The following is a 25,700-nucleotide window of genomic DNA, read 5'->3' on the forward strand; positions in this document are numbered from 1 at the left end:
CGATCAGCCGTGTGTCTTTTTTTTTTTATATATAGTATGTATCTGGCCTAGAATATCAACGTACTCCGCCTGGGGTGGGAGTACGGGCGTGACGCACCTGTCCAGGAATCCGCATGGACGCATCACGCCGCTTTTGTGAGAGGTCGAATCCATCACATCCAGCATTCACCTCTCGGATCCCCTCATTCAGCCCCGACTCTCCAGATTCCAGCTTGACCTAGTGGCATCTTGCGGCGTTTCAGAAGAGGCAAGTGCCAGGCATCTTGTGCAAACTCACTGCCAGCACTGGGGTCGCGGACTTGACGTCTTTGAGGACCCGTGACAGGGGGCCCGCAATTCAGGCACTGTATCCTGATGGTGTAGAAGAGAAATGTGACCAATGGCCCCGATGTCGATGAAATGGACGCAAGGCATCTGAAGATGTGGATTTGGACGGGGAGGAGCAACAACATCCCAAGTGTCAAGATGCAACAACAGCGTGTGGGTGGGCAGGCCGGAGTGGCAGGCGAATGTGGGGCGGGAACCGCTGAGGAGCAAATGTGAGTGGTGGGATCATCAGGCAGCCTCTCTTGACATGCTGGTTGTAGCTTGTACGGAGTCACGGGGTGAATAGGCCTCTTGTTCTTACGAGCTCGATGGAACAACAGCCAGCAAAAATTTGGCCCTTTCCTTTCATACAAACATTCCAAGCCTCCTTCGCCGCCACCACGTAAACCGATAAGTTAATCATGGTCACCCGTTGACTGCCATGGCCACCGCTGGCAACTCGTCACACTTGGCGGTTGGCACCCAATCGAACTGATCCTGTGCAGCCATGATGTCGTGGCTTACTATGCACATTCGGGCACAGGCCTCATGACAATGCCGAACTCCGGATTTCGAACGGGACGGGCCCCAAGGCACGGCGGCTCGGTCCCTGCCTGCAGCGCGATCCCGATGGCGTTGGCCAACATAGACCCGACCTCGATAGACCCCATTCGCACTCGATCCGGCTCCGGCAGTGTCCACTCGAAAGAGAAAATTGTTGCTTCATTGCGATTGATTACTTTACTGAGCGCCTGGTATGCCAAAAAGAGGTTGGTTGTTCTCCCTGTAAACTCCAAAAGCGCCTCGAGCTCTGCATCTCCTCCATCCCCACGCAGGCCCAATGAGGAGGACCTCTCGGCCGTAGCACTGCATCATCTGCATCGTCTTTCCCCAGATGCGACTGAAACCCAGGCCCAGAGCACTGGACCGCCGGATGCGATGCCGAGAATAGCAGCTCGCCCTCCTCCCCCTCCCCGGCAAACGCCTCACTGACTCCAAGGCCCATGGTCTGTGTGGCGCACCTTTTATAACAAAAATAGCACAGAGTATGCAAAAAATGGGTGTGTTTCTGTCTCTGTATCCGCGAATAGAAACGGCTCCCGGGGGCCCCAAGAAAAGGAAAGCCAATGTTTCGGAGCTGCCCCTTTTGTTGGCAAGCGCACACGTTTATCGCTCTTCAACTTCCGTCGATGCCAATGCCTCGCCCCCTTCCCATTACAGAATCTCATTGGCCTCTCGCATCTTTCTCGGTGTTCCGGTCCGAAGAAACGACGAAGCCGCGTGCTTCGGAAATGGCAAGATTTCCCCGCCGAGCAGCGTCTCGCAATCATCCTCTGTCTTGTTGTCCGGGTGCCTCGTGCAGCTGCAGCTGCAGCATGATGCGAAAAACCTGCCAATCGACGCCATCACCAAGCCGGGAAACGCGGCAACAGCCCTCAGACGTCGGCCCTGGCTGCTGCTGCTGCTGCTGCTGGCCTTTTCGTCTTGTAGTCTGACTGCCTGGGAGGAGAGCATGGTAGCAGCCTCAGGTAGGTGAGTTGACGGTGGACGGTGGGCGTGTCTGTCGACAAGACGTCGTCTGTACTTTTTCGCTTCGGCACCTGGCAAAGTAGCGAGCGACCTGCTGGTTGAAGCGATCCAGAGCCAGGACCAAGGGTGCAGGAGCACTTTTTTAAATGCATTGCACGAGATTGCGTCGTCGCCCTCGCGCGCCTCCCTTTTACACGGCTGCATTCTGGCCTCCATTCCAGCGTGGCAGAGCCATCCATGCCACGCCGCACGACGGCATGCCATCAAGTCGCGGCAAACCGTGCCCCGTCTCAAAACTGCATTGCGTGGCGCCGCTCGCATGAATCAAGCCACTTTCCGAGTCCAGGGAATTGAGCTGGCTGTCGCATTCTTCTGCTCGACCGGCGACCCTACCGCGTTTGCATGACGCCACCGCGGGCGCGCCCTGCGATGGATGACCTCACGTCTACAGAGCATCAGCTCAGCGCTCGCCCGCACCGCGCATGTCTTTGGCAGTTGCAGTTTCACTTTCCTAGCCACGGGCGCTCACGAGGATGCTTGCACCTGCTTCCCTGCCCGTCTAGGCTACGTGGCCCATTTGTCGGCCAGGCGACTCATGTGCAGGTGCAGGCGGGCAAGGAAAAGGCTGCCACCAGACCATTGATCAATGCTGGCAATCTCGGCAAAACACCCAGGGCAGGGTAGGGATCGCACAATGATCCAAATACATACGAACATCGGACAAGGCCATTGTCGGATTCTTTGCCGAGAAAGAAACAGCCTTTAATGCAGAGGCGGCACTTACACCAAGACAAGTGATAGACGGGCAAACCTACACGAGACAAGCGTCGGTCCGTACACACAATGAACAAATATACGAGTTGGAATAGACACACACGCACACACACACATCCATCCATCAGTCTCTGGCTGTATCATGACACAGGTTCTGCTTGCTTTCTCCACTTTGATAAATAGAGTCTGAGCTCCGAGGCGAACCCCATCAACCCTGCGGAGGAGTCGTTCAAATGTCTCTAATTTTCTTCAAACCCAATACCTGTCTCGCCCTCGCCCTCGCCCTCGTCCTCATCCTCCTTGTCGTATATGACAAATGGAACGAACCGAAAATCCAGAAAACTTCGCTTCCCGCCTTCCATCTCCACCATGAACTGAAGACTCAAAACGCCTTGAGCGTCACCTCGGAGGCTGACTTTGTTCGCGATGCGCATGGCCTCGGTTGAATTTCTGATCAAGTCGAACTTGTATGTCTGAGCCCAGCGGTCGGTAATTGTGAACGTCTCCAGGAGGTCTCTGCCCCTAGCAAAATCCACGGCTGAACTTCCCAAGTCGCCACTGCCCGCAAGTGACAAAAAGGGCGACACCTTGGACGCGATGATAGCAAGCTTTTCGGGGGCTATGGGAGATACTTCTGCCAAAGAATCCAGTAAAGACCGTGATGGCATGATTATTTTGAACGCCACCTCCTCCCGATTGAATGGAATATCGTCTGGCAATTCCGGTACATACGTCGTCAATCCAGCCGTCGTCTTCACTCCCGCTTCTTCGATTGTGACCTGAAATGCATCTCCTGCTTCGCCGTAGAGTAATGTACAGGTGCCAGATATTCCCAGCGCTTGATTACTGAATGCGTCTGGCCTGTAATTTCTGAGGTTACTCCGATATGGGTCTTGCTCTGCCTTCTGTGCCCGAGTCGCAACATCCACAGCCCCAAAGATTTGAAGGACCTCAAGAAATGACGCCAATGAGATTTGGAAATTGGGCAGATCGGCTGCTTCTTCCTCGTTGGTCTGAGGTAGATTGAGGCTATACGCTGAAAACAATGCTTTGTCGAGAAAGGCAACGCCTATATTTGACAGTTAGCCATGTGACAATCAGGCGGCCCTAAATCTGCTGATATAAGAGGTACCTTGCATTACCCTCGAATGGTCAGCAGCAAATCGAATGCCTTCCTCAGTGATCTGGACATGGACTCTCGGAGAAAAGTTAATACACCGAAGCAGCTGATACAACGGTCTTGTAGAGGTAGCCACAGCCCGGAAGATTGGGGTCCCCTCAGGCGCCATGGTCGTTCATGGGCAAAGATACTGGTCGTTGCGGGCGATGAATACGAATCGTGTGAAACTTTTTCTCTTTCTAGAATAACAAAAAAAGAAATAACGTAAAAGAAAAAAAAACTCAGATCAGTTTGTTCAGCGGGCTTTCTACGCCTCTTCTGCCCTTCCTCTTCCAATAAAAGTACAGTAGAGGCCGGCCGGTTCGTCAATCAATCGACAGTGAGGGTTTTTCCGGGGCGTTTCTTCTCAAAGATACACTCCAACTGCACAGAACATGTATACAACTCCGAAGCTGCAGATTTATGTGAGCGTCGAAGAGAGAGCTCGTAACTGTAGATGTATACATACGCGAGTGCCAGAGAAGCTGGAATTCCGAGTGTCGTGAGGTTAATGAGAGACCGGTCTGTATGCTGGTTAGCACCATGAAACGACGGACGAGGGAGATTATAGACATACTCAAGGCAAATACACCAGTGATAGCCAATCCCAACAGCATCAGGATGAATGCAACGAGAAACTGGCTGTCTTTGCCGACGGTGGGAAGGAATGGACTGCCAGCAGCAGCTTGCCAAACCTCATGCAATGAGGAATCCATGTGCCAGGTGTCTCAAGTCGGAGCAGTGTATTCCGAAGCAGCTTGAGTGCGTCGAATCGGTAGTGCCCGCGCGTTGTCGCTGGCACAATGGTTGATGATGGGGGTTGGACGCAAACTGCGATGCGTCGAATAGGTTCACGAGTACAAGCTGTCCTGACATCGACATCGTGTCCATACTTCAAATAGGCTTAGCGTAGCGGAGCTCGCCTTGGAACTCGAGTGCCTACGTAAGCAGTGCACGGACCAGGAATGACCATTATTTGTGAGCGGTCTCCACAGTGATTGAGCCCTCACAACGCATTTCTACATCAGTATCGCCAGCGGTGGAATATCAGCGTCTTGACGCCCGTCGTTTCCATCATGGGAGACATGGTCAAGGAGGAAAATGGTGAGCTGGAAGCCTTCGAGTGCTTTCATTTTGGGTGATATCTTGAACTAACAACTCTGGAGGCTCGAAGCGCAAGGCTTCAGAAGACCCCGCCTCGCCGTCTGCATCGAAACGAGTTAAGCACGACGAGCCTGTCGACGCAACCGAGGGAAAGAAGCCCCTACCCATGAAACCAATTCCCTTTCCTGAGAAGGTGAACTTGAAGCCTCTGTTTCAGCTTTCAAACGTTCGATCCGCATCAGCTAACCGCGGTCATGTCAGCCTGCTGTTGTCGAAGAGCGCAATGGCGAGATCGAATTCCGAGTCGTGAACAACGATAACGAGCGCGAGTCCCTCATCATCCTTACCGGGCTGAAATGCATATTTCAAAAACAACTCCCCAAGATGCCAAAAGACTACATTGCACGTCTAGTATACGATCGTACCCACTTGTCGATCGCCATAGTCAAGAACCCATTAGAGGTCGTTGGCGGAATTACGTACCGACCATTCAAGGGTAGACAATTTGCAGAGATTGTGTTTTGCGCTATTAGCTCCGACCAACAAGTCAAGGGGTACGGCGCACATCTAATGTCCCATCTGAAGGACTACGTCAAAGCAACGAGCGACGTCATGCACTTCCTAACTTATGCCGATAACTACGCCATTGGGTACTTCAAGAAACAGGGATTCACCAAGGAAATCACTCTTGATAAGAGCGTCTGGATGGGATATATCAAGGACTACGAAGGAGGCACCATTATGCAGTGCTCCATGCTGCCCCGGATTCGATACCTCGAAATGGGCCGCATGCTTCTCAAACAGAAGGAGTGCGTGCAGGCCAAAATACGCGCCTACTCGCGATCACACACTGTCCATGCACCACCGAAGGAGTGGAGGAACGGGGTCAAGGAAATCAACCCTCTGGATATCCCTGCCATTCGCGCTTCCGGCTGGTCCCCCGACATGGACGAACTGGCTCGCCAGCCCCGGCACGGCCCCAACTACAACCAACTCCTCCATCTGCTCAACGACCTCCAAAACCACCAGTCTGCGTGGCCGTTCCTCGTTCCCGTCAACCGTGACGACGTAGCCGACTACTACGAGGTCATCAAGGAGCCCATGGACCTCAGCACCATGGAGAACAAGCTCGAGGCGGACCAATACGCCACCCCAGAAGACTTCACCAGAGACGCCAAGCTGATATTTGACAACTGCCGCAAGTACAATAACGAAAACACGCCGTACGCCAAGTCAGCGAACAAGCTTGAGAAGTACATGTGGCAGCAGATCAAGGCCATCCCGGAGTGGTCGCACCTTGAGCCGGAGAAATAGAATTCTGCCCCTGCCTCAAGGCGCAAGGTCCGCTCAGCAACATCGTCCCGAAAGGAGGATGACGGTGCAGCAGAGCCTGCGAACCTGCCGTAAAGACTTGGTGTGGAACTTGCGAATTATCGATTAGCGCGGCGTCGGGGGTAGGTCTGGCCTTGGTGTTTCAACAAGAATGGCGGTTGCTTCGTAAATTGGATGAGAATGGGTACCCAGGCACCATTTAGTCGATAATATAAGCGCTGTCATCCAACCGTGCCCATGTGCCACCCATGTGTTTGCACCGCATCATGGTTAGTATCCGGCGGAACGCATCCAGCTTCAACCGATTACCCAATCCCTTGCCGTGACCATGAAGCAGAACCCACGCACGGACAAGAAAAGTAGAAAAAACATTCTTGTATTCTGACCCATATGATACATGAAAAGACTTTCAACGCCACAGCAATCTTTGTCGCTTTATCGACAGGCAAAACAAAACAAAAAACCCACACTGAATCGCAACAACAGAACCACTCAAGCAAACCAACGTCGAGTCTCCTCTATTAGATGCGTTGTCATCAAGATACAACGGCGTGATGCGGAAAGCTTCGCAAAAGACACTGTGACCATCTAAACAGACATGCTTCATCTCTGAATGGTTGACTGGTATCTCGACAAGTCGAAAGGCAAAATAAAGAAACGAGAAGGGCACATCGTCAAATTCATAAATGTAGCATGTCCGTTTTCTACCCATTTTATCAAACGTAGGCCCTTTTTTTTTTGAACTTCCCTTTTGACTGAGCTTCGTATTGTCTTGTATTCTTCAACTTATATCTAGAATGCATTCTGTGTATTCGGAAGACGAATTGTCGCGCGACTTGCTCGGGGGAGAGAGGAGCGAGGTGCCGTTTCTGCAGCACTAGCGCGGGATCTTCGAGATTCCGCGCGGAGGCTAGAGAGTTCGGCTTCAATAGTTCGGAGGACAATGGGGTGCAGGACTTCGGGGATCTCAGACCATTGGCCGAGTCGGGCAGCGGCGAGCATGCGTGTCGGGATGAGGGCGGCGGGAATGGCGGACGTGGTGGGTGCTCTGCGCATCATGTGCTCCGTCATTTGCTCGGTGAGAAGGGCCAGCTCTCCCGAGTCAATGGCGTTCTTGAACCACTGCTCCCACTCTTCGTCGAGGACGACGGATGTGTCTCCGGCCTCGCGGCGGGTTGCGCGGTCACGAAGCCGCTCGTTCAGGTGCACGCCGACGCTCTCAAACTCGCCATTACTTTCATCTTCCCGATTGGCGTCGTCTTCATGGTCCAGCACGCCGAGGTTGCGGGTCGACGCGGCGATTTGCTCCTGCGAGGATCCGGCCAGTGTGGTGCGCGAGGTCTCGGGCAGCTCGACCTCTGGCGGCGGTGCCCAGTCGGATACCTCGTCCGCGGTTGTGTCTCTAATGGCGACTCCCTGTTCCGTCTCGAATTTTTCCTTTGCCCACTTCGTGCCCTCCCATTTGGTAAGGCGGCAGATTTCACCTTTGGTAAGGCGCAGGACGTCAAAGGCTCGGAAGAGGCGTCTGTGGCACGGCCATCGGCAGAGGCGAATTTTATGGGTTGGGTGAGTGTAGTCGAGGCCGGGATATTTGGCCTCCTGGGTTTCGAGGTGTCCGTAAAAGGCATGCGTCTCCTGGCGGACTTCGGGGATGAGACTGCGCTGCAGAAACGCCTGGAAATTCTGCGGATCGCTGGCTTTGGGCCTGGGGAAGAGCTGTTCGTGCACCAAGTCTTCGACTGGGCGGCCCTTCATGGTGTCTGTTTGCGACTGGATTGATTGCTGAGGGTAAATTCCTGGTATGTTTTATGCGGTGTGTGTGGTTTCCAGCGACGACGTCGAAGAAGGGGCGGCGGTTGGCTTTCCTAATGATGGTGGCGCAAGGAATATGCTGTCAGCGAAAGAGAAATGACGACGAGGCCGGGGCTCGCTCACCTGGCTTTGACAAGCAAGGTTTTCGAGGCGAAGAAGGCGGGAGAGGCTAAGATGGCAGGATGAGACCGACAAAGCCAGCGCCGTTGCCTCGACAAAAACCAAAACTGGTGCGCCTCTGTGTACCACCGGTGGCTGCGGGCACAAGCAAAGCGAAAGGCGCATCCGCACGCTGCTCGAGTTGGAAGACTGAAGCCTTTGATACAGCAGCGGAGGAAGACGAGCAAGACGGCGGTCGTGGGTCAGGGTCAGGGGAAGGGGAAGGAGAGTGAGTGGTTCGCCTCGGTCAAGGAGAGACGTTGGGTTCGGTCGGTGCCTTGTCACAGAGTCGGCGCCAGTCAACGGGCCGGGCTGCTGTCGACGAGTTGCTTGTGGTACCGCACAAAAGGCCGGGAGCGAAGACGACCATGTCTAGATGTTGCCCAGACGTTGCCGGATGTTGCCAGATGCTGTCCACTTGAGCAGATAAGGCACTTGGGTAAACGTAACGTGCCGCCCCACAGCTTCGCCAGCCCCCCCAAGATCGCCACAGCTTTAAAAAGAGGCCATGATGACAGTTGGATGACCATTCAATGTGCTGGAGAGCAAACTGATTATGCTTATTTTTATTTGAAATACTTTCGCAACACTTGTTGTCGTGATATCGACATTTACACTACAACCCCAACTCTGGTCGGTGCTTCCAGTGGGGCCACCCTTGCATGTCTGAAAACGTCCGGTGGAGCTGCGGATTTGCAACGCCTCGTTCTCCCACAATGTCTGTCGTCCAGACCTGAGTTCGCGGTGGCGTAAATAGGTAAGCGTTTAGCATTCAACCTAACTATTATTCCCGAAAAGGGGATTTCATGTCCCTGGCCGGGTAACCTGCAATGCAGCTTAGCGGGCAGCTGCGTCTCCGCAAGTTGAGAGCACCAATTAGACGCGGCAAAATTCCTTCACGAGCGGCAAGATGCTAGCTTCATACAGGGTCATGGTTGGAGTGTTGACAACCTGACTACAAACTGGCCCGAGCAAAATCTCTCCTTCAGTCGGCTGACCTTGGGCAACTGCCACTTGGACTATCCACGGCCGGCTCCAACACCCAGTACAAGTTTGACGTTTCCAGAATCTCAGAGCCGACAGCCCGTCTCTTCATCCGCAGCCGCAATGCTGCGCCTGGTTCAGGTCGGTCGCAGGCCATTTTTCCTGGGTGTCGTTCGCCTTGCTCCGCGATTTCACGCTGGTCAATCTTCAAAAACGCCAACTCTGGCAAAAATGACAAAAGGACTCAAGGACTCGATGGCGTTGGGTGGTTCAGTCTACGGCGTGGAACCGGAACGCTTCAGATTGGCGTCGAGTTTGTGGAGAACTAAGCCAGTAAGCTCAGCATCGACGACTTTGAGTTATTTAACGTCGTTGGAAAAGAAGTTTCGGAAAAGTTACACCAGTAAGGAAAATGGATACAAATCGCATCTACGCCCTACAAACGACACGGAAAGCCAAAACCATTTCCCGCTCCGAGGTGACCCATACCCTTGCTGAACGATCTGTTTTATTGTCCCTCTCAAGTTTACTTTCCGGTCCCCAGAGAAGCTTTACTTTATTTCAGCTTTTACAAACAGCAGGGAATTAGTCCATCACCTTACAATGAATAGAAATTTGATACAAGTTGCGCCCGTTTCTATACAGCCGAGCTTGTCTACACGCTAGAGCGTCTTCATGGCTTGAATGGAATCTGTCAAGATCTAAAGCCAGAGAACATCCTCCTTGACTACCAAGGCCATTTTGCACTTTGCGACTTTAGTCTGTAAGCTCGAGATGAGAGACGAAGATCGTACTGATACATTCTGCGGCGCACCTAGATATCTCGCACCGGAACTTTACTCGGCCGTGGCCATAACAGACCTGTGGATCGGTGGACGCTTGAGATGCTGCGTGACTGAACAGGCTGGCTGACATGGTCGGCCAATGCCCTCGACACTACCAACTTCGACCCCGAGTTCACGGCACAAGCACCTCGAGATTCCTACGTTGAGGGTCCTGGCCTCTGCCAGACCTTGCAGGATCAGTTTGCTGGTTCTAGTTATGACCGCCCTGTCGCCGGACCAAACGACGTAGGGGGGAGTATCAATGCATGGCGCTGAGGGTCGACGATAAACACTGATAGTGCCTACAAACGTTGGCAGAAGAAATAAATGTTCGGAGTGGGCCAGGACATGGCCGCAACGCGCAGGAGCAGGTGATGTCTTTTCATGTCAGTACGCACCTAGAACACAGGGCTTCATAGTACAATCTTCAGGGAACAAGCTGTTTGTGCGGAGAAGGCGATGTGCGATGTGCGGGAAGGCCTATGTGATGCCGTCGTCATTTAGATCATCAGGATTGGATAAGCGTGTAGAGTCGATTCGACGTGACCAGATCACCGACGTCGCGGACCTCTTCATTTCTCTGAAAACTCTCACGAGCAAGAGGCTGTTGGGGAAGTCGACCACGCCTCTATTGCCTCATAGCAAGTACGATTTGGCCAGTGGGCTAGCTTCTGCGAATCAGTCAAGTCAACCGTGGTGTTCCACGCCGTACCCAACGAGTCAATCAGCTCGTTGTTGTGACGTCAACCCGCGACGAGTGGCCCCGGTTTGACCAAAATATCGCCAAGTTTCAAGTCTCAACAGTGCGTGCGGCGGCGATCTGTTTCCTGGACTTGGCACCGCCCTGCATCGACGGGTCCAGGGTGTTTGCGTGCTTCGACTTGCCTCGCATCTCGGAGAGTTTTCTGCCGTGATTAGCGGCAATTGTCCGAGTCGTGCCCCTGGTGAGGACAACCTCTTGAGAGTACGGCGTGCGTACCCGTCGAGACTCGGCGACACGTTGGCTGACTCGCGGGCTCGACTGGATGACGCAACAGGCAGCCGTGATTAACCGGACCGTCTGGTCACTTCGATGAGCAATGGTCGGGCCGTTTGCACTCTCGCAATGATTCGAGTCTCACAGTACGCATGATTATCTGGCGTCCTTGTCGCAGGATAATGCTCGTGGCTCCATCGAGTCGAATAGAACCACTGGACTCGGAGACCGTCCTGACCGAGCAACTCGCAATCTACGTCATCGCCATGATGGAAGAAGATTCCCAGGCTCGCTGGCAGCTGTGTCAAGTATATATGGAGTTGTAATCGCGGGTATTTGGTATCGTCGACATTGTACCGTCGACAATTCTACTCACCAACTTCTCTGTCTATCGAGTCTTTGCTAGGCCAGAACCAAGCATCAGCCCCCAACAATGAATCTCCCCGTTGCCTTTGCCGCTTTGCTTGTTGGACTGGCTGCGGCTCAGCCGCTGGCCGTCCGTGATCCACAGGACTTTGGCGATCTGGCTGAAGCAAATCCTGGCTTCCTGCCTTCTGGCGATGTTGAAAGCAACGTCCTGGACGCTGACTTTGCCCAGCCGGCTCCTTCGGGCCAGAGCCTCAACGGCATCCTGGATCCTGACTTTGCTCAACCGGCTCCTGCGGATGAGAGCTCCGGCAACGTCCTGGACGCTGACTTTGCCCAGCCGGTTCCTTCGGACCAGAGCCCTGGCGGCGTCCAGCCGGCTCCTTCACGCAAGCGCCCCGGCGGCGTCCTGGATCCTGAATTTGCTCAGCCGGCCCCTTCACGCAATCGTCCCGGCAGCATCCTAGATGCCGAATCCGCTCAAGCGGTTCCGCCCTCGGACCAACTCCCAAACAGTCAAGGCTTCACCCAAACAGCCTGCGACAACATTCGCAAAAATTATAGCCAGAAATTCGCCGAGTCCAATTTCGACGTATGTGTCCTCGTCCTCGTGGAAGCGCAGTGGCTAACTAGTTTCACAGTGCCAGTTTACCTAGTCTTGTTCATTAGCCTGGGAGGAATGCAGAGGGCGCGAGACTCCGAATCTTGTCACGGTCTCATTCGCACCTGGATGGACGGGAACTGGGCATCCGCTCTGAGGGCCATGTAATGTCGATGCTTGTCCTGTACTTTTGATCCTCACACCGCTGCACGCATCTACTGTCGCTACCAGACGAGTTTGTCAACGAAAAAAGGGCAGAATGGCCGTTCTTCGCACCGTCGCGTGCAGTTTGACGAGCCGACTCTTGCCTTGATATGTCGCCCTTGATGTGCCTTGGCTTCCTTTCCTCGTGTCCCTTTGTGTTTTGGGCGTGCTGAACCTGCACGTGTCCTGTCAAGTCGCCAGTCGAGTGTAGGCTGTCGTCTGTCTCCCTCCCCCTTGGCGTACTCTGCAGTCGACAAGAGTGTTCCTAATGAAGCAATTCGTAGGTCCACATCCACACTACCTACCCTGGTGGGATGGTACACAGTGTTTTCATGTACGGACTACGGAGTATACCTCATCCGCTTGCTTACACACGCCCGACTTGCCCGACGCTCTTCAACCACCGCCATCGAATTCTCCAACCGCCCATCGCGGCCGCAGCCTTCATCCCAGCGCCGACCAGTCAGTCCTGGTTTGGCCCTTCTCTCATGCCGCCCTAGAGTCCCTGCCGTGCAGCTATGAGCCCACGTATTCAGCCGTGCAGATGATAAGAGCATTCATGTTTTTCTGCAAAGCAACAGCTCAACTCGTGTAAATATCTCCACGCGTACGCATCTCCATCGTATGGAGATGCCACTGGCGCCGTCTTGCTTGATATCACGTTATTGAGACTAGATACTTGGGAGCTGATGGGTCTATTGTGCTACGAGAGTTGGCTAGCTCATGCTGGGCCATGCCGTGCTATACACCCATCGATTTCATAAACGTGGCATGAGGTGTCGTGAACATCATGAGTGCGTTCCGCACATCCTGTGGACGTGATCCGTTGCGGCAGCGTAAAAAAAATAATCTTCATCCATCACCTCACGGTTCCAGTGTCGTGTTCTTGGCACGGCGTAGTGGGCAGCATCCCGACCTTTTCACCCGACATTCATTCAGCTATACGCGGGTTCAGGATGCGTACGCCTGGCCGCCATTGCCGCCGCGGGGCCCGTGAAATCCTCTTCTGGAGAGATCCGTCTCTCCCACTTCCTTCTCTCGTCTCTCAGGCGATCCCTGTCTCTATCTCGGTCCCTATCGCGAGGGTCCCATTCTGGTGGGTCTCGCTTTCTATCAATGTCGGCATGGCTGCTTGTCCTTCGCTGTGTCTCCGGTCGTCGCAAGTAGACCTTGTCTCTCCTCAAATCTACGTCCCTGTCTTCTTCCCAGTCGCGGTCGTGGTGACGGAGCCGGCCCCTTTGATGTCGCTCCCGGTCTCGTTCTCTTTCTCTCTCGCGCTCCTCGCGCGGTCTTCGCCTCCTCCGACCATCGCTTTCTATCACCGCATTGTCTTCAGACTCATCTGTGTCCATGTCGGAATAGCTTCGACTCAAGCGTGAAGAGTGAACCTGCTCCCGACTCCTCCTCATTCGAATAGATTCCGTCCCGGAATTTTGTCTCGAGCCGGACCGCGGACGGTCGGAGGTGAGGCCGTTGGGGAGAATACTGCTGACCGTCTCCGTGAACCTATCGCGAAGGGAGCCCAATGGGCTTGGTCCGGTGCGTCTCTTTGCTTCGTCTGGTCGACCGTCCGGCCGGAGCGGGCGGAGGTTGCTGGACCCATTGGCGGATCCCTGCGACTGTGAAGAAGCGCCCGCACGTACAAATCTGCGGACCGACGGAGGGGGTGGGGGACTTGGGTGACGACGTCGCTTCTCTCGAGGATCCCCAACCGGCTCGTCGTCTGATGGATCAGCCATCTCGTGTCTTGGGTGGCTATGCCTCCTGCCGGCACCTGATTTTTTCATGTTGGCATCAAAATATGTCGGCGAATACCCCCTTGTCAACGGGGGTTCTGTGTCAGGTTGGCCAGAGCCATAGTCGGAAAAGCTCCTCCTTCTCCTTTCTCTATCATCCGGCGGCGTGTCACCGCGACGTGGCCTGTCTGGAGACCGTTCTGGCTCGCGTTGAGTGGCGTATCGGCGTGGTACGTGAGAATACGACATGGGCCGCCCATAATAATCTCCATCACTTGGCCTCGATCGCGGTGAAGAGGTGGACGAGAAGGGCTCCTGGAAGTGGGCGTAAGTGAACTTTGGAGGGGGAGGCTGCTCGTTTGCAGGCGATGGCTTCGGCGTCGCCCCATCATCGTTAGAGGCTGCCATCCACAACTTGTCTGCGCAACTTTTGTGCCATCGATCGATGTCTTGGTCAGCTCTCTCGGGGAAGCAAGTCCAAGGTAAATCGACGGGAAAATCTGCACCGGTTTCGGGGTGTTTCAGGTTCCACCTCTTGACGGCGAATTGTAGAAACGGAACATGCTCCTCAGGTCCAAGCAAAATTTCCAACGACTCCCATCTGGAAAACCCGCGGTAGGTAAGGGCTGGTATTGATGGGGGATCGAAGTCATTCCCCGTAGGTTGGAGGCTGTGCTGGCAGCCAGTAATCTGCCACAGGTAGGAGATAGTTGAGTGAGGTGTGTCCACGAAGAGAGCTTGACGTGGCGAAGAAGGTTAGCATGGACCAATTTCTCGGGCGAGCAGGCAAGGTGTTTCTGGCCTGCCGCTGAAGGCAACGCACCATCATAGTCGCCGCCAACAGCCTTGTAAAAGGCAGCCAGCTTACTTGGTGTGAGATGGTTGTCCGTTTTCTCGCCAATCTCCAGCATCTACAACAGCCTGTGTCAGCTTGCAGGTCTTGTGACGTCAAATCCAGCTCGACGGCAGACTTGTTGGGAGCAAAAGCAGCGTTGCATGGTGCCTTACGACGTGACGGGCAATAGCCCTCAACAGGGCATCGAGTTGCTTTGTAGGGCCCTTATTCTTCTCAAACATGTAAGCATACTGAACCGCCGAGTCGGGCGACGCATCAGAGGAAGGCGACGTCATGGCAAGCCGGCGCGCCGCTCACATGCAACGTAACTGTTTTATCGAGACGAGGGTAGAGGATTCGTGGGGGCAACGGAAGATATGCAGCTGGTGAAGGCTGGAAATGATGGACTGGTCGTGGGAGCGGGACAGTACATTCGGAACAGAGCGACGAGAGAGGCGGTGGCAGGCCAGATGACGATGCACAAAGGCTGCCGCAGACAAAGGACTGATAGGATAGGGTCAAGAATGGTCTGGACGGCTGAACGTCGTCGTGATGCGGCGGCGGCGGGCGCAATCGTCTGGCCAAGTGGTGTCCGCTCTGGTCTGGTCTGATGTTGTACTGATGTATGATGTGATTGGAGATTTTGACCGGTCTTGGTCGCTTGCTTAGACGCAGCCTAACAGCATGCAAAAGTCACACCGTCAGTCAAGGACACAAGACTGGCTGAAAGCGTGCCGTGTGCGCAGAGGGCATAGGGATTCGATTCGATGCGGAATGTCAACTAGGCTTCTCCGCAACGCTGATGCCCAATGTGGCCTGACGGGGCCATGATGATCTGGGATGAGAGATTGACGAGTGATGAATGGCTCCAGATGTCGTCCATAATGCCGCAATGACAAGCAGCCGAGAGTGGGCGGTGGGCGGCGGGCGGCGGGCGGTGAGCAGGCAGTAAGCAGGCAGCGAAAACACCAGACCCGATACAACACATCGAAGCATCTGAGGGCGCCCATGTCATCTATCTGTCCCCTCTGTCTGCATCGTCGCTTCCGTCGTCTCCTTGGTGCTCTCATGGCCCAGGGTTAGGTGCCCTTCCAGGTGCCTCATGCGCTGGTGGGCTGACAAGCGCCATCATCTGCGTCATCCATGTCCCGTGTCGGTCCCGTGTCGGTCGACGGTGAATCGGTAATGCACCGAATTGGCCTAGCGGCACGGGAAAAGACCACCATCGCCACGATACTCCGTACAAATCAGCGCCGAGCGGTCAAGACCAATCAGTTGACCAGACCATACCGCAGCCAGTCGCCCATGGATAACTTCAGTGGCGTGGCCGCCTCGGTCTTTTAGGCCAACCACCGCGTGCAATACTTCTGGATGGTTACTTGGATGTAGAAACATGTCAGTCATTGTGCCGGATTCCACAGTTACATACTGGGAAACAGCTGTCGCTGAGGATCCGCATCTCACCAACGAGCATTTCCATGCCCGACTGCGGCCTGCCTCTTGTTTCCGGACAGCACGCCTCACAGATCGCGCACGGGTGCCTGCTCCCTACTTGGTCAAGCCTTTATTGAATAGGGCAGAATGCTATGTCAGGAGATGCGCAAGGTCACTGCAAGCACAAACAAACGGCACCAAACGGATCCTCGCGGAAACATGTCTAGGGTAGGCAACCGCCCGGAACGTGCGTCGGACACCATGTGAAGCTCCGGCTCCCGTCATCGGCTGCAAGCTTCTCTGATCCACAGCCGCACACAGCTGCATTCGCCGTTGGTCACGGCTTCTTCAGTCTTCGGCATCCGTCATCCAGCGTCCTGGTAATTATAGCCGCATCCTAAATGTCGCTTCACCTCTATTCACCCACGAGCTAACGGCAAAAATCTCACGCAGCACTCCCGACATCTCTCTGCTTTCCTTTCTCTCCCCTTTGCCCGCAAATCGCGGTCCCCCGTCCACGTCGGCATCGCCAATCTCGGCAGTCAAACCACCACCATGGACCTACTCCGAACGGCTATACAACCCATCACTCACAACCTCCCCCCTCCCATCCGCGACCTCGGCGTCTCCATCATCGGCGACCAGTGCTATAAAGCCCTTCTCCTCGACGTCGACCTCGAAAACACAGAGTGTCTCAAGCTCGCCGTGTCCAAGGGCCTTGGCATCGGCATCATCGCCGCCTCCTCCATCGTCAAGGTGCCCCAGATCCTCAAGCTCGTCAGCTCCAAGTCCGCAGAGGGCGTTTCCTTCCTGTCGTACCTCCTTGAGACGACCGCGTACCTCATCACCCTCGCCTACAATGTCCGCAACGGCTTCCCCTTCAGCACCTTTGGCGAGACGGCGCTGATTCTGGGCCAAAACGTCATCATCTCCGTCCTGGTGCTGAACTATAGCGGGAGGGCAAGCATGGCCGCCGTCTTGGTTGCCGCCTTGGCTGGCAGTGTTGCGGCCTTGTTCGCCGAGAATGTGCTGGATATGAAGGCCCTCAGTTATTTGCAGGCCGGCGCAGGTGTCCTCGGTGTTGCAAGCAAGGTCCCCCAGATCTTGGCCATTTGGCACGAGGGCGGTACCGGCCAGCTCAGCGCCTTTGCTGTATGTACCTGCCCGCCCCGTTGCTCTCCTCATGCTTTCTTGTCCGTCTGCTCAACCGCTGATGCGCTTCAGGTCTTCAACTACCTCGCTGGATCTCTTTCGCGAATCTTCACTACCCTCCAGGAGGTAGACGACAAGCTGATTCTCTATGGCTTCATCTCTGGCTTTGCCCTGAACCTCGTTCTGGCTTTGCAAATGATGTACTACTGGAACGCGCCCTCGCCAAAGGCCAAGGGCAAGCGAAAGGCGGCGCCCATTGAGGCCAAGCCAAAGGCTAGTTCAACAGGAACTCCTAAAAGGGGGCCGACTACTCGCCGTCGTGGTTAGCCTCTCTAGTTGCTATTTTATACCGTCAATTTTTTTAAAATTACGTCTGGTGCAATGATTTCACCAGTATAATATAATGTACAATCTCACTGTGGTCATTCCACTGCTGGGCGGAAGCATTGCTGCTACGTACATTGTAGCGGCTGGCCATTTCGAGCCATTCTTCCCGTGTCAATGCACGCAATGGGATACGACCGCATAAGCCCAATTCTGTCGGCGGCGAATAAACCCACAAATAAATTTCACGCCTGCCCATCCATCATTGATGTAACCTGCACCCATTTGCTCGACACCCTGATTGTCCCATTCCCATTCCAAAACGCCAAAGCTAACCCATAAATCAAGGAGATGAGGGCCGTTTCCCAAATGCTGACGCCACCCCAATCTGGACTCGCTTGCTTTTTTAAAACACCATCTTTAGCACAACGTTACTTCCATGTTGGACCAGCCAACGCTGTCGAATGCCTTCCGGCCCGCACACCGGAGACAGCGCTTCTCCTCGCCCAGATTGCTCACGGAGCAGCTGAAGCAGACGTGCCTCCCGCAGGCGCCACAAGCCGAATTCCGCGCCGTGGCATCATCCGCATCCACGTAATGGCTGTTGCCGCTGGTCCCAAGGCCGGCGTCACAGTCCTCGCAGCTCGACGGTGCAAGGGCGGGCTGCTGAACCGTCGATTCAATGACCGGTGTGGGCGCGGAACTGATGCTCCAGAAGCGATGGAGAGACTGCTGCCTCCTTTCCTGAGGTGCAGGTCCTGTCTGGGGCGACGGATGACGGCCGGCTACTTGGGCAGTCGGCGCGTGTTGCTGCTGGGCGGAGTAGAGTAAATTCAATGTATGCTCTGCGGTGCGTTGGTAAGCGGATTGGACTGTGCTACGACAACGGACGGTTACGTACGGTGGACGACTTCCTCCGACGGCCTGTTGTCCCTGAATCGTTTATAGGTCCGGCTGTTCAGGTGGGCGGTTGGCAAGTCGTGAAAGAGATGGGGGTCGACGTCGCGTGTGGAGTTGCTGGGTGGCGAGCTGAAGATTGAGGAGGATGAGGAGGATGAGGAGGGTGATGAGCAGAGTTCGGAGTCGGACCGCTTGCGCTTGAGTGTCATGGTGACGGGACGTAGGATGAGAGGACAGCGGATTGCTGAATTGGTTGTTAGAAAGAGTTGTCTGGTCCACGAGGTGTGATAACTTGGACGCGGTCGAGGCTGCAAGTTCCAAGTTCGCGTTGGCGCGTTAAATGGACACATGTGGGGCAGTCCGAGCTAATCACATGCAACGGAGCAGTTCAGGGTTGGGGTTGACGGACCATGAAACCCATGTCACTACCCCGTACTCCGAATGTCAGTCAGCCTCTGCTGACCGCCTTCTCCATTCTCCACAGGGCCTCTTCCAACCCGCCTTTGGCTGGCACCGCCCAACCTCAGATCTCTTCCTCCCGGCGGCCTCGATACTAAGTTTTACCATGATATAATGATGAGGTGGGCTGTGCATGGCCCTACACTGCTGCTCGACTCAAATCGACACCTCCCGAGCCCGTTGCCTGACACGCCGGCGACCGAAATTCTTCGGTGGCAACCTCCACCCCGGGCGTCGAGAGTAAATCATAAACCATACGGGAGCCGCGCAAGAGTCAATTTCGCCTCAACCACCTCCCTGATACGAGCGGTCAGAATGCCCGCGGAGGAAGTTTATTTCGCGCCACGATTCCAAGTGATTCATGGACCGATTGACAAGCTCTCCAGCTGGCCCGACGACTGACGACATTGAACGCGATTGACATCGTTGGCCTCGACAGAGACACACCACATGCGACGCAACATATAAAAGCTCCTCGCTCTCACCATGGACGTGTGCAGGGATTTTATCGGTTTTCGAATCTCGCACACCGGAAGGCTGTCTCGGCTGCTTTACTCACATCTCTCTGCAGACTGATCGATTTACCCAAGGTCGATACTGATTTGACCCTACTTGCTGCCCATTCGCAATGCTCTTCAACGTTTTCCTCTCTGCCGCCACCGTCGCCGTGGCGTTCGCCGCGCCTCCCTTGCAGAATCGTGACGGCACCAAAGTCCCGACGGTTAAAGCAGCCTCTGCAAAATGCGGCAACGGCCAGGTAATTTCTTGCTGTAATGGCGGCCTGGCTCTCGTGGGCGGAAACTGCAGCCCTATCCCGCTGCTTTGTAAGCGTCATTTAGTAAACTCTTCCCATTTGTGATGGACGACTTTAGTAACAATCCAACACAGCTCTCCTTCCAATTTCCACGGCTTGCAATAACCAGGTTGCTTGCTGCACTGGCGACCAGGCCGTAAGATGATGACTACATATGTAGACCAGGACACTCTTAACTTTGCTAATATAACGCCTAGGGCCTTGTTAACCTTCAATGCACTCTCATCTCACTGTAAATCTCTGGGTGTGTCAAATAAGGCCTCATACCCTACAAGTCTACAGATAAACAAGGACGGGCGTGTTGCCATCTTCGCCCTCGGTCTCTTCATTGGCAGTGGAATGCTACCACTCAGCTCACAGGCTGCTGCTGGCGGCAGGTTATCGAAAAGCAAAACGTCATCATCGGTAGTACACGGACACGCCGATTTCCCTGCTCTTTAGATTATCTTTAGCTTTTAATAGGTGCTGCAGTTATAGACTTGGTCCCTGCCACGTGGCCGGCGCCCCTGCCTCGTTTCCGAAACGAGTTGAACGCAGTGTCTCTGCTTCGTGAGCCAGTCGCCATGCACTTCCTGCCTTTGGCAAGTGGCTGCCGTAGACTGTCGACCTTTTTGCCCTGCCTTGGCTTCCTCAGGACACGGGAACAACTGGCAAGCCAGGTTGCTCATCCATCAAACCGTGTTCTTCAAGTACACTGGGGCATCCACCGCACGTCGTGTTCCTCCGCAACACGCTTCAATTAGACCGAGACCCTCGTGTCGCCGGGCATCAAAGGCCGAAGCGAGTGTCAGGATGAAGCGTATAATGACGGGCGCCGCACGCGTCGACGTCTATTGTTGGGTTACGGGTGGTTGCGTCCGCTTGCACCCTCGTAGAGATTGTCGCCGACATCGCATCCGCCCACCACTGTAGCACAAACTCACACATATTGTTCCCTCTGCCTTGGGTTGTCCAGACATCATCGTCGTCATAGCCATAGTAACGATCAAGTGAATAATCGTCAATCCTTTCATACCAAGGGACTCTCCTCCTGCCGTGCCCATAGTTACTCCATCCCGAGTAGGAGCTGCGGCCCAGGAAAATATAAGACGCATCGGTTAGTGGCAAGCTTAAAGCGAAGGCGATTCGAAACACAAACCAGGTACGGTCGCATACCTCTGTTGGGGTCGATACCGAGTTGATCAACAACGTTGACATAGCCTTCGTTCGACACGCTTCCACTCGTAACCAATTTCGAAACGGGCTTCAGAACCGCCTTCCCACCTGCTGCGGCAAAAGGGGCAAGGCAAGTATCGTTGTTCCTCTTGGTCCCGGCCCACCTCTCGAAGCACACCTGATGGATATTTTGTCCACACGCTGCCCTACACCAGACGATGGACTCGGGGCTTTTGGTGTCAAATGCGCAGAAGCAAATGGGGCAGTCGCCCTCGACATCCTTGCGCTTGCCGCTCTCAGAGGACTTTGCAGGGCCGACCGACGGCGCATTTGCAAAGATGGGGCCGCAGCTCGCCGCTCAGGTTGAAGCACCCTGGGAAGAATCTGGCAAATAGTCAGTACCGCCGTGATACAGTCCCCCAACAATGCTGGTGTGTTTCAGCCATACATAAGTAACGTGTTTGCATTGGATCTCCTTCAAAGCATTGGGGGCAGTCGCATGTTGGCTGCTGCTTAATGTAAACAGTATAGATATTGCCAGTGGAACCTGTCGTCTTGAATGTTTCCTCGGGACACTCTTCTGTTCCGCGTCGAGTTCTTTCAAAACCGTCAAGGCAGAAAATGTTAGACCGAGCACTTTTTGTATTCGCCATCTATTGCTATGCAGTAAATCGCAGATCCCATTCTTGTTGAACCTAATCAGCTTCAGGTTCTCCTCCACTCCATCTTTTTGCCCTCACGTCCGACTCCAGGAAATGAGAATAATAAAAGTCGCACTTCAACACCGCCAGGGGGGGGGGCAATAGCTGAATTTTAAATCAAATATCCACGACAGAGACAACTGTCCTTTCCCGTCCGAGATGCGCCGTCCATTAACCACCCCTATATGTATCCAAGGACGAAAGAAACTTGAAGAAAGACATGGTGCGACAAAATGTCCACATGTTAAACTAAGGTACAGGCCGCCGTGACTTGTCAAATGCTCAAACTGTAAGGTATGGCAAAATGTATGTGACAATACGGCGGGATTTCAAGAAGATGTTAGAAAAGACATAATAAATTAGACCCGAGGGAAAAGAAATAGTGAAAGATTAGTGGCGCGAGATCGTCGCGTCTCTTCCACACGGGTTCAGGGTCATCATATAGCTTCAGTACCACGTGGCTAACGTAAGCCGTGTAAGAGGTCGTCGATGTATTCGTCACAGGTCGTGGCGGCCAACCATCTCGCGTAGCAATAAATTGGTCACTTTAGCAATACGAGCTGGCAGAAAGCCCAATAGACGGACTTCTGTAAACAAATGTTGCTGCAGGCTACACTGAGCGTTGCGCCGTTCTTTCGGTCTTACTGCTGTCGAGGGTCACGAGGGGGTTGAAATTGTTGATTCCGTGCTTGCTGCTGAGCCATTAACCAAGCAGCGCTGCCGGTCTGCTGTACGAGTTGCTCGGCTGGGAGCTTGACGTCTTGTCGACGACTGGGCACAGTGCGGCTGGTGCTTGCTGATGATGAGCTCGGGGCGCCAGGAACAAGATCGGTGACGGCCTGTGCAATTGAAGCCACCACGTAGCCGCGAAGTTCCTTGTCCTCGCGTTGGTCTTCCTTTTCGAGACGAAAGCGTTCGTCCTTGTTCATGTTGCCTCGGCGAATGTTCTTGATCTCTTGTGCGATGTAAAGCATAACCTCCTCGGGGCAACGGTTGCGCTCCGCGGCGTACTCGTTGTTTCGGACATATCGTCGTGTCACGTCGGTCGCTCCATCGATAGAGAAGGCGATGCAGTATGACATTTTCTTGCCCCATCCTTCCGTGTAAAGACGAGGGCTATCCCAAGCCTCCTCACACGCATCGACATGGATCCATCTTCGCTGATGTTCTGAGTAGACCTCGGTCCACACATGGTCCTCAGCGTTCCATACCCACCTAACTCTGCCACCTACGGCGCGGCAAAGCATGCTAAAGCAGTTCGCCCATTCACCAACGCGCCCTCGTCTGGTCTGAAGAAGTCGCCACACGTCACCATACCGAGGAAATCGCTCGTAGGCCCCGCAGTTCTGAGCAGAGCATCGGTACAGTTCTACACGAAGCGCACCGCAAGCGCTTTCCTCGGGGGTGGGGGCTGTCATGCCCTGCGCAATAGTTGGGGACAGGCATACTGGGCAAGGAGGATTGTTGACCCAAGTGAAGAACGACCGCTTGAACCATCTAAAAATTCACACAAAGTTAGTCAACTGGTCGGGGTACTGGTAGATGTGAGCTTCTTGGCATACCGGAGGAGTGCACGAATTACACAATCCTGATATCCCCATTCCGGTCGACGACCGTCACCCATACTCTCTGCTTCAGCTTGCAGAACTTGGCACTCCTCTTCGGCCTCGCTGTAGATTCGATCGAGAGGAATAGTTTGCAGAGCCTCATCCAGCAAGCCTGGATTCTCGTACTTTGTCGGAGTCAGCGATAAGCTGATCATAAGGTTTCGGAACTTTTGCGAGTCTCGATCTCCTGCGGCTGGTGCTGTTGGGATTTTGGGGAGGTGGCGGATACACGAGTACGCCGGAGGCGTTGATGGAGTTTCAATGCCGCGAGTAGTTGCAGGCGTATTGTCGGCGAGCGAGGCATGGGAATTCAGGTTAGCGTTAGAGGCACGCCCTGATAAACCGGGGGATTGACGCCGCGGTGAATGACTTCGAGTGCAAGAGCGCAAGTCATTCATGCGCTTATCCCTCAAAAGGCCCTCAAACTTGAGGCGGAGATCGCGTGCCCATTCCTCTCCATATTGGCCATCCGAGGACGACGAAGCGTTGGGACTTAATGGGCTGCCTCTACCCTCCATGGCGGAAAAGCTGCAGCTCGGCGTGATCACCGCCGCCAAGTCGTCAATGAGGATGTCGTTGAGGACAATTGTGTTGTGTGTTGCGGAGGGACAAGTCGTTCCGGGGTAGATGGGAGCGGAAAATCAAGGTCAAAACGAGATGTGCGAGGAAGAGATGAGACGTCGGTAAAGAGTGTTGTCGCAACTAGGCAAGCAAAGTGTAGACGTGGTCGTGGTCGTCGTCGTCGTCGTCGTCAGCTGAATGGATTCGTGGACCTCGCAAGTCGCCACTTAGCAGCGAAACCACCCTGGACGCACCAGAGAGGGCCGATATATGATCGCGACGGCGACAAAGTCCACGCAATCAATCCGGATAGCCAAAACAATGGATCGAATCCTGTACAAAACCGAGGATGCGAATCTGCGGCCACAAAGACAATGCAGTCCTTGTGAAGTGAGTGTACGGTCGATACGCAGCCGTTAGGTGGCGACGCTGAGGAAGTCAACCCAGGCGAAGACTGGATGGGGGAGACCACGGAAGTGGACAGAGGGACCGAAGACAGGGAGGGCGAAAAAGGAAAAGAGCCAGTCGACCACTTGGCTCGACGTGGATTCAATGTCTCGGGCGGCGGGTTTGCGTCGTCGTCGTCGTCCCTCATTTTTCGTCGAGGCCCTCACAGGCGGTTTACGCGTCAGCCTGTGTGTCATGGCCAATGAAAGGCTGTCTCATGCCTCGTTGTGGAGATGAGCCGGGAGTGATGGGTGCTGCCCAGGAGGAGAATTGACCATCGAAGTACCGGTACCTGTGGGAGCCGCGCAGACGGTCTCGCCCACAGCATCACCCGCGCGCAAAAATTGAATTGTCCATGATCTTGCTAGGTACAGTGCGGAGAACGGAGTGTCCAGCTGCCAGTTGCAGCAGCGGATGGTACACAGCCGCGTACTTAAGTAGCTGTGATGATGCCTTTGATTAAAAACTGTGCGCACATAGCTACCGTTCAAGTTCCTGGCTACTTGAGTACTTTGAGGGTATACGTCTGTACGTTTCGTCGGCGTCAAATGCGCGCTGCACGGTGCACGATTCCCATCGTAAATGAAGGCGACCAGTGATTACGACACTATCTCCTACCATTTTGGTAGAGCATCCGGCGCAGGTACCTGTACCTTGGCGAGGCTTGAACCTCCCCACCTGCCTGGCAGGGGTCCAAGAGGCGATGACGAGGCACGCAACCCGCGTGCTTGCTCCAACGAGAACTGTTGACGACCCGGCTTTCAGAAGGACTCTCCTCCGCGCGGAATCCTGGGTGCGGAAGCACTGACCAATCACGACAGGTCACCACGGGGAAAGCGGCCCAGAGACACTCCAGGCCAGGCCTACGATGCAGCAAGACAGCCAAGATGGTGCCAAGTACAATAAGTTACTTAAGGAGACAGGAGACTCCAAGGAGACGCGCTTTTATTTTTGTACATGTTCGGTCTCATGGGAACTAGACAAGAAAAATTCGAAGGCGGCATGGCATGCCTTTCGACTGACAAACAGGGGGCATCATCTTGGTTGACGCCTCACTAGCCTCATGCAGCTGTGGCGCATGCTCCATCACACTTTCAACCTCCGCGCTTGCTGAACTCAACTCCGTAGAGTTAATTGTGTGCGTGGTCTTTACTCGTTTTTGCCTTCCTACTTACACTGCATCACTACCTCATGGTGGCAGAGAAACACCTGTCATAGTATTAACCAATGCTGTGACGCCTCACTCATACCAACCGGGGGAGAGTCAATGCGGCCCACTGCCGCTCCAGCTTCTCCTTTTCTCTCTAACCTTCTCTCTTCGCCGCCGCACGATCTCTTTTTTGCTGTCAAGGACATCATGACTTACGCCGACACGGAATACAGATGATGAGCGAAAGTCGAGTCTTCTTGAACCTGGTGTCTTTGTTCTCCAACCCTGCTCTGG

The 25,700-nt window shown here is 54.3% G+C and overlaps 9 protein-coding genes across 9 annotated transcripts; 4 read left to right on the forward strand and 5 right to left on the reverse strand.

Annotated features, from left to right (window-relative positions):
- Window positions 1-2,849: 2,849 nt before the first annotated feature.
- Window positions 2,850-3,899, reverse strand: MAM_06065 (DNA repair exonuclease rad1; the record flags this gene model as incomplete). The annotated part of the gene is made up of 2 exons (XM_040824863.1): window positions 2,850-3,679; window positions 3,743-3,899. 2 exons carry the CDS (start codon window positions 3,897-3,899, stop codon window positions 2,850-2,852), a joined length of 987 nt encoding a protein of 328 aa, XP_040677026.1.
- Window positions 3,900-4,845: 946 nt separating this feature from the next.
- On the forward strand, window positions 4,846-6,187 carry MAM_06066 (histone acetyltransferase GCN5; the record flags this gene model as incomplete). Its single annotated transcript, XM_040824864.1, has 3 exons — window positions 4,846-4,873; window positions 4,936-5,066; window positions 5,135-6,187. 3 exons carry the CDS (start codon window positions 4,846-4,848, stop codon window positions 6,185-6,187), a joined length of 1,212 nt encoding a protein of 403 aa, XP_040677027.1.
- An 810-nt stretch (window positions 6,188-6,997) lies between these two features.
- On the reverse strand, window positions 6,998-7,960 carry MAM_06067 (uncharacterized protein; the record flags this gene model as incomplete). Its single annotated transcript, XM_040824865.1, has 1 exon — window positions 6,998-7,960. One exon carries the CDS (start codon window positions 7,958-7,960, stop codon window positions 6,998-7,000), a length of 963 nt encoding a protein of 320 aa, XP_040677028.1.
- Window positions 7,961-11,393: 3,433 nt separating this feature from the next.
- On the forward strand, window positions 11,394-11,982 carry MAM_06068 (uncharacterized protein; the record flags this gene model as incomplete). The annotated part of the gene is made up of 2 exons (XM_040824866.1): window positions 11,394-11,918; window positions 11,968-11,982. 2 exons carry the CDS (start codon window positions 11,394-11,396, stop codon window positions 11,980-11,982), a joined length of 540 nt encoding a protein of 179 aa, XP_040677029.1.
- A 1,084-nt stretch (window positions 11,983-13,066) lies between these two features.
- Window positions 13,067-14,998, reverse strand: MAM_06069 (uncharacterized protein; the record flags this gene model as incomplete). Its single annotated transcript, XM_040824867.1, has 3 exons — window positions 13,067-14,604; window positions 14,691-14,778; window positions 14,876-14,998. 3 exons carry the CDS (start codon window positions 14,996-14,998, stop codon window positions 13,067-13,069), a joined length of 1,749 nt encoding a protein of 582 aa, XP_040677030.1.
- Window positions 14,999-16,691: 1,693 nt separating this feature from the next.
- On the forward strand, window positions 16,692-17,615 carry MAM_06070 (polyketide synthase; the record flags this gene model as incomplete). The annotated part of the gene is made up of 2 exons (XM_040824868.1): window positions 16,692-17,288; window positions 17,361-17,615. 2 exons carry the CDS (start codon window positions 16,692-16,694, stop codon window positions 17,613-17,615), a joined length of 852 nt encoding a protein of 283 aa, XP_040677031.1.
- A 417-nt stretch (window positions 17,616-18,032) lies between these two features.
- MAM_06071 (uncharacterized protein) lies at window positions 18,033-18,721 on the reverse strand (the record flags this gene model as incomplete). The annotated part of the gene is made up of 2 exons (XM_040824869.1): window positions 18,033-18,457; window positions 18,514-18,721. The coding sequence occupies 2 exons, from the start codon at window positions 18,719-18,721 to the stop codon at window positions 18,033-18,035; spliced, it is 633 nt and encodes a 210-aa protein (XP_040677032.1).
- Window positions 18,722-19,599: 878 nt separating this feature from the next.
- MAM_06072 (uncharacterized protein) lies at window positions 19,600-20,021 on the forward strand (the record flags this gene model as incomplete). Its single annotated transcript, XM_040824870.1, has 3 exons — window positions 19,600-19,795; window positions 19,860-19,921; window positions 19,983-20,021. The coding sequence occupies 3 exons, from the start codon at window positions 19,600-19,602 to the stop codon at window positions 20,019-20,021; spliced, it is 297 nt and encodes a 98-aa protein (XP_040677033.1).
- Window positions 20,022-22,282: 2,261 nt separating this feature from the next.
- On the reverse strand, window positions 22,283-23,766 carry MAM_06073 (PNGase family; the record flags this gene model as incomplete). Its single annotated transcript, XM_040824871.1, has 2 exons — window positions 22,283-23,138; window positions 23,204-23,766. 2 exons carry the CDS (start codon window positions 23,764-23,766, stop codon window positions 22,283-22,285), a joined length of 1,419 nt encoding a protein of 472 aa, XP_040677034.1.
- Window positions 23,767-25,700: the final 1,934 nt, after the last annotated feature.

This window comes from Metarhizium album (genome assembly GCF_000804445.1).
Source record: "Metarhizium album ARSEF 1941 chromosome Unknown scaffold_18, whole genome shotgun sequence".
In the NCBI taxonomy this organism is placed as follows: Eukaryota; Fungi; Ascomycota; class Sordariomycetes; order Hypocreales; family Clavicipitaceae; genus Metarhizium; species Metarhizium album.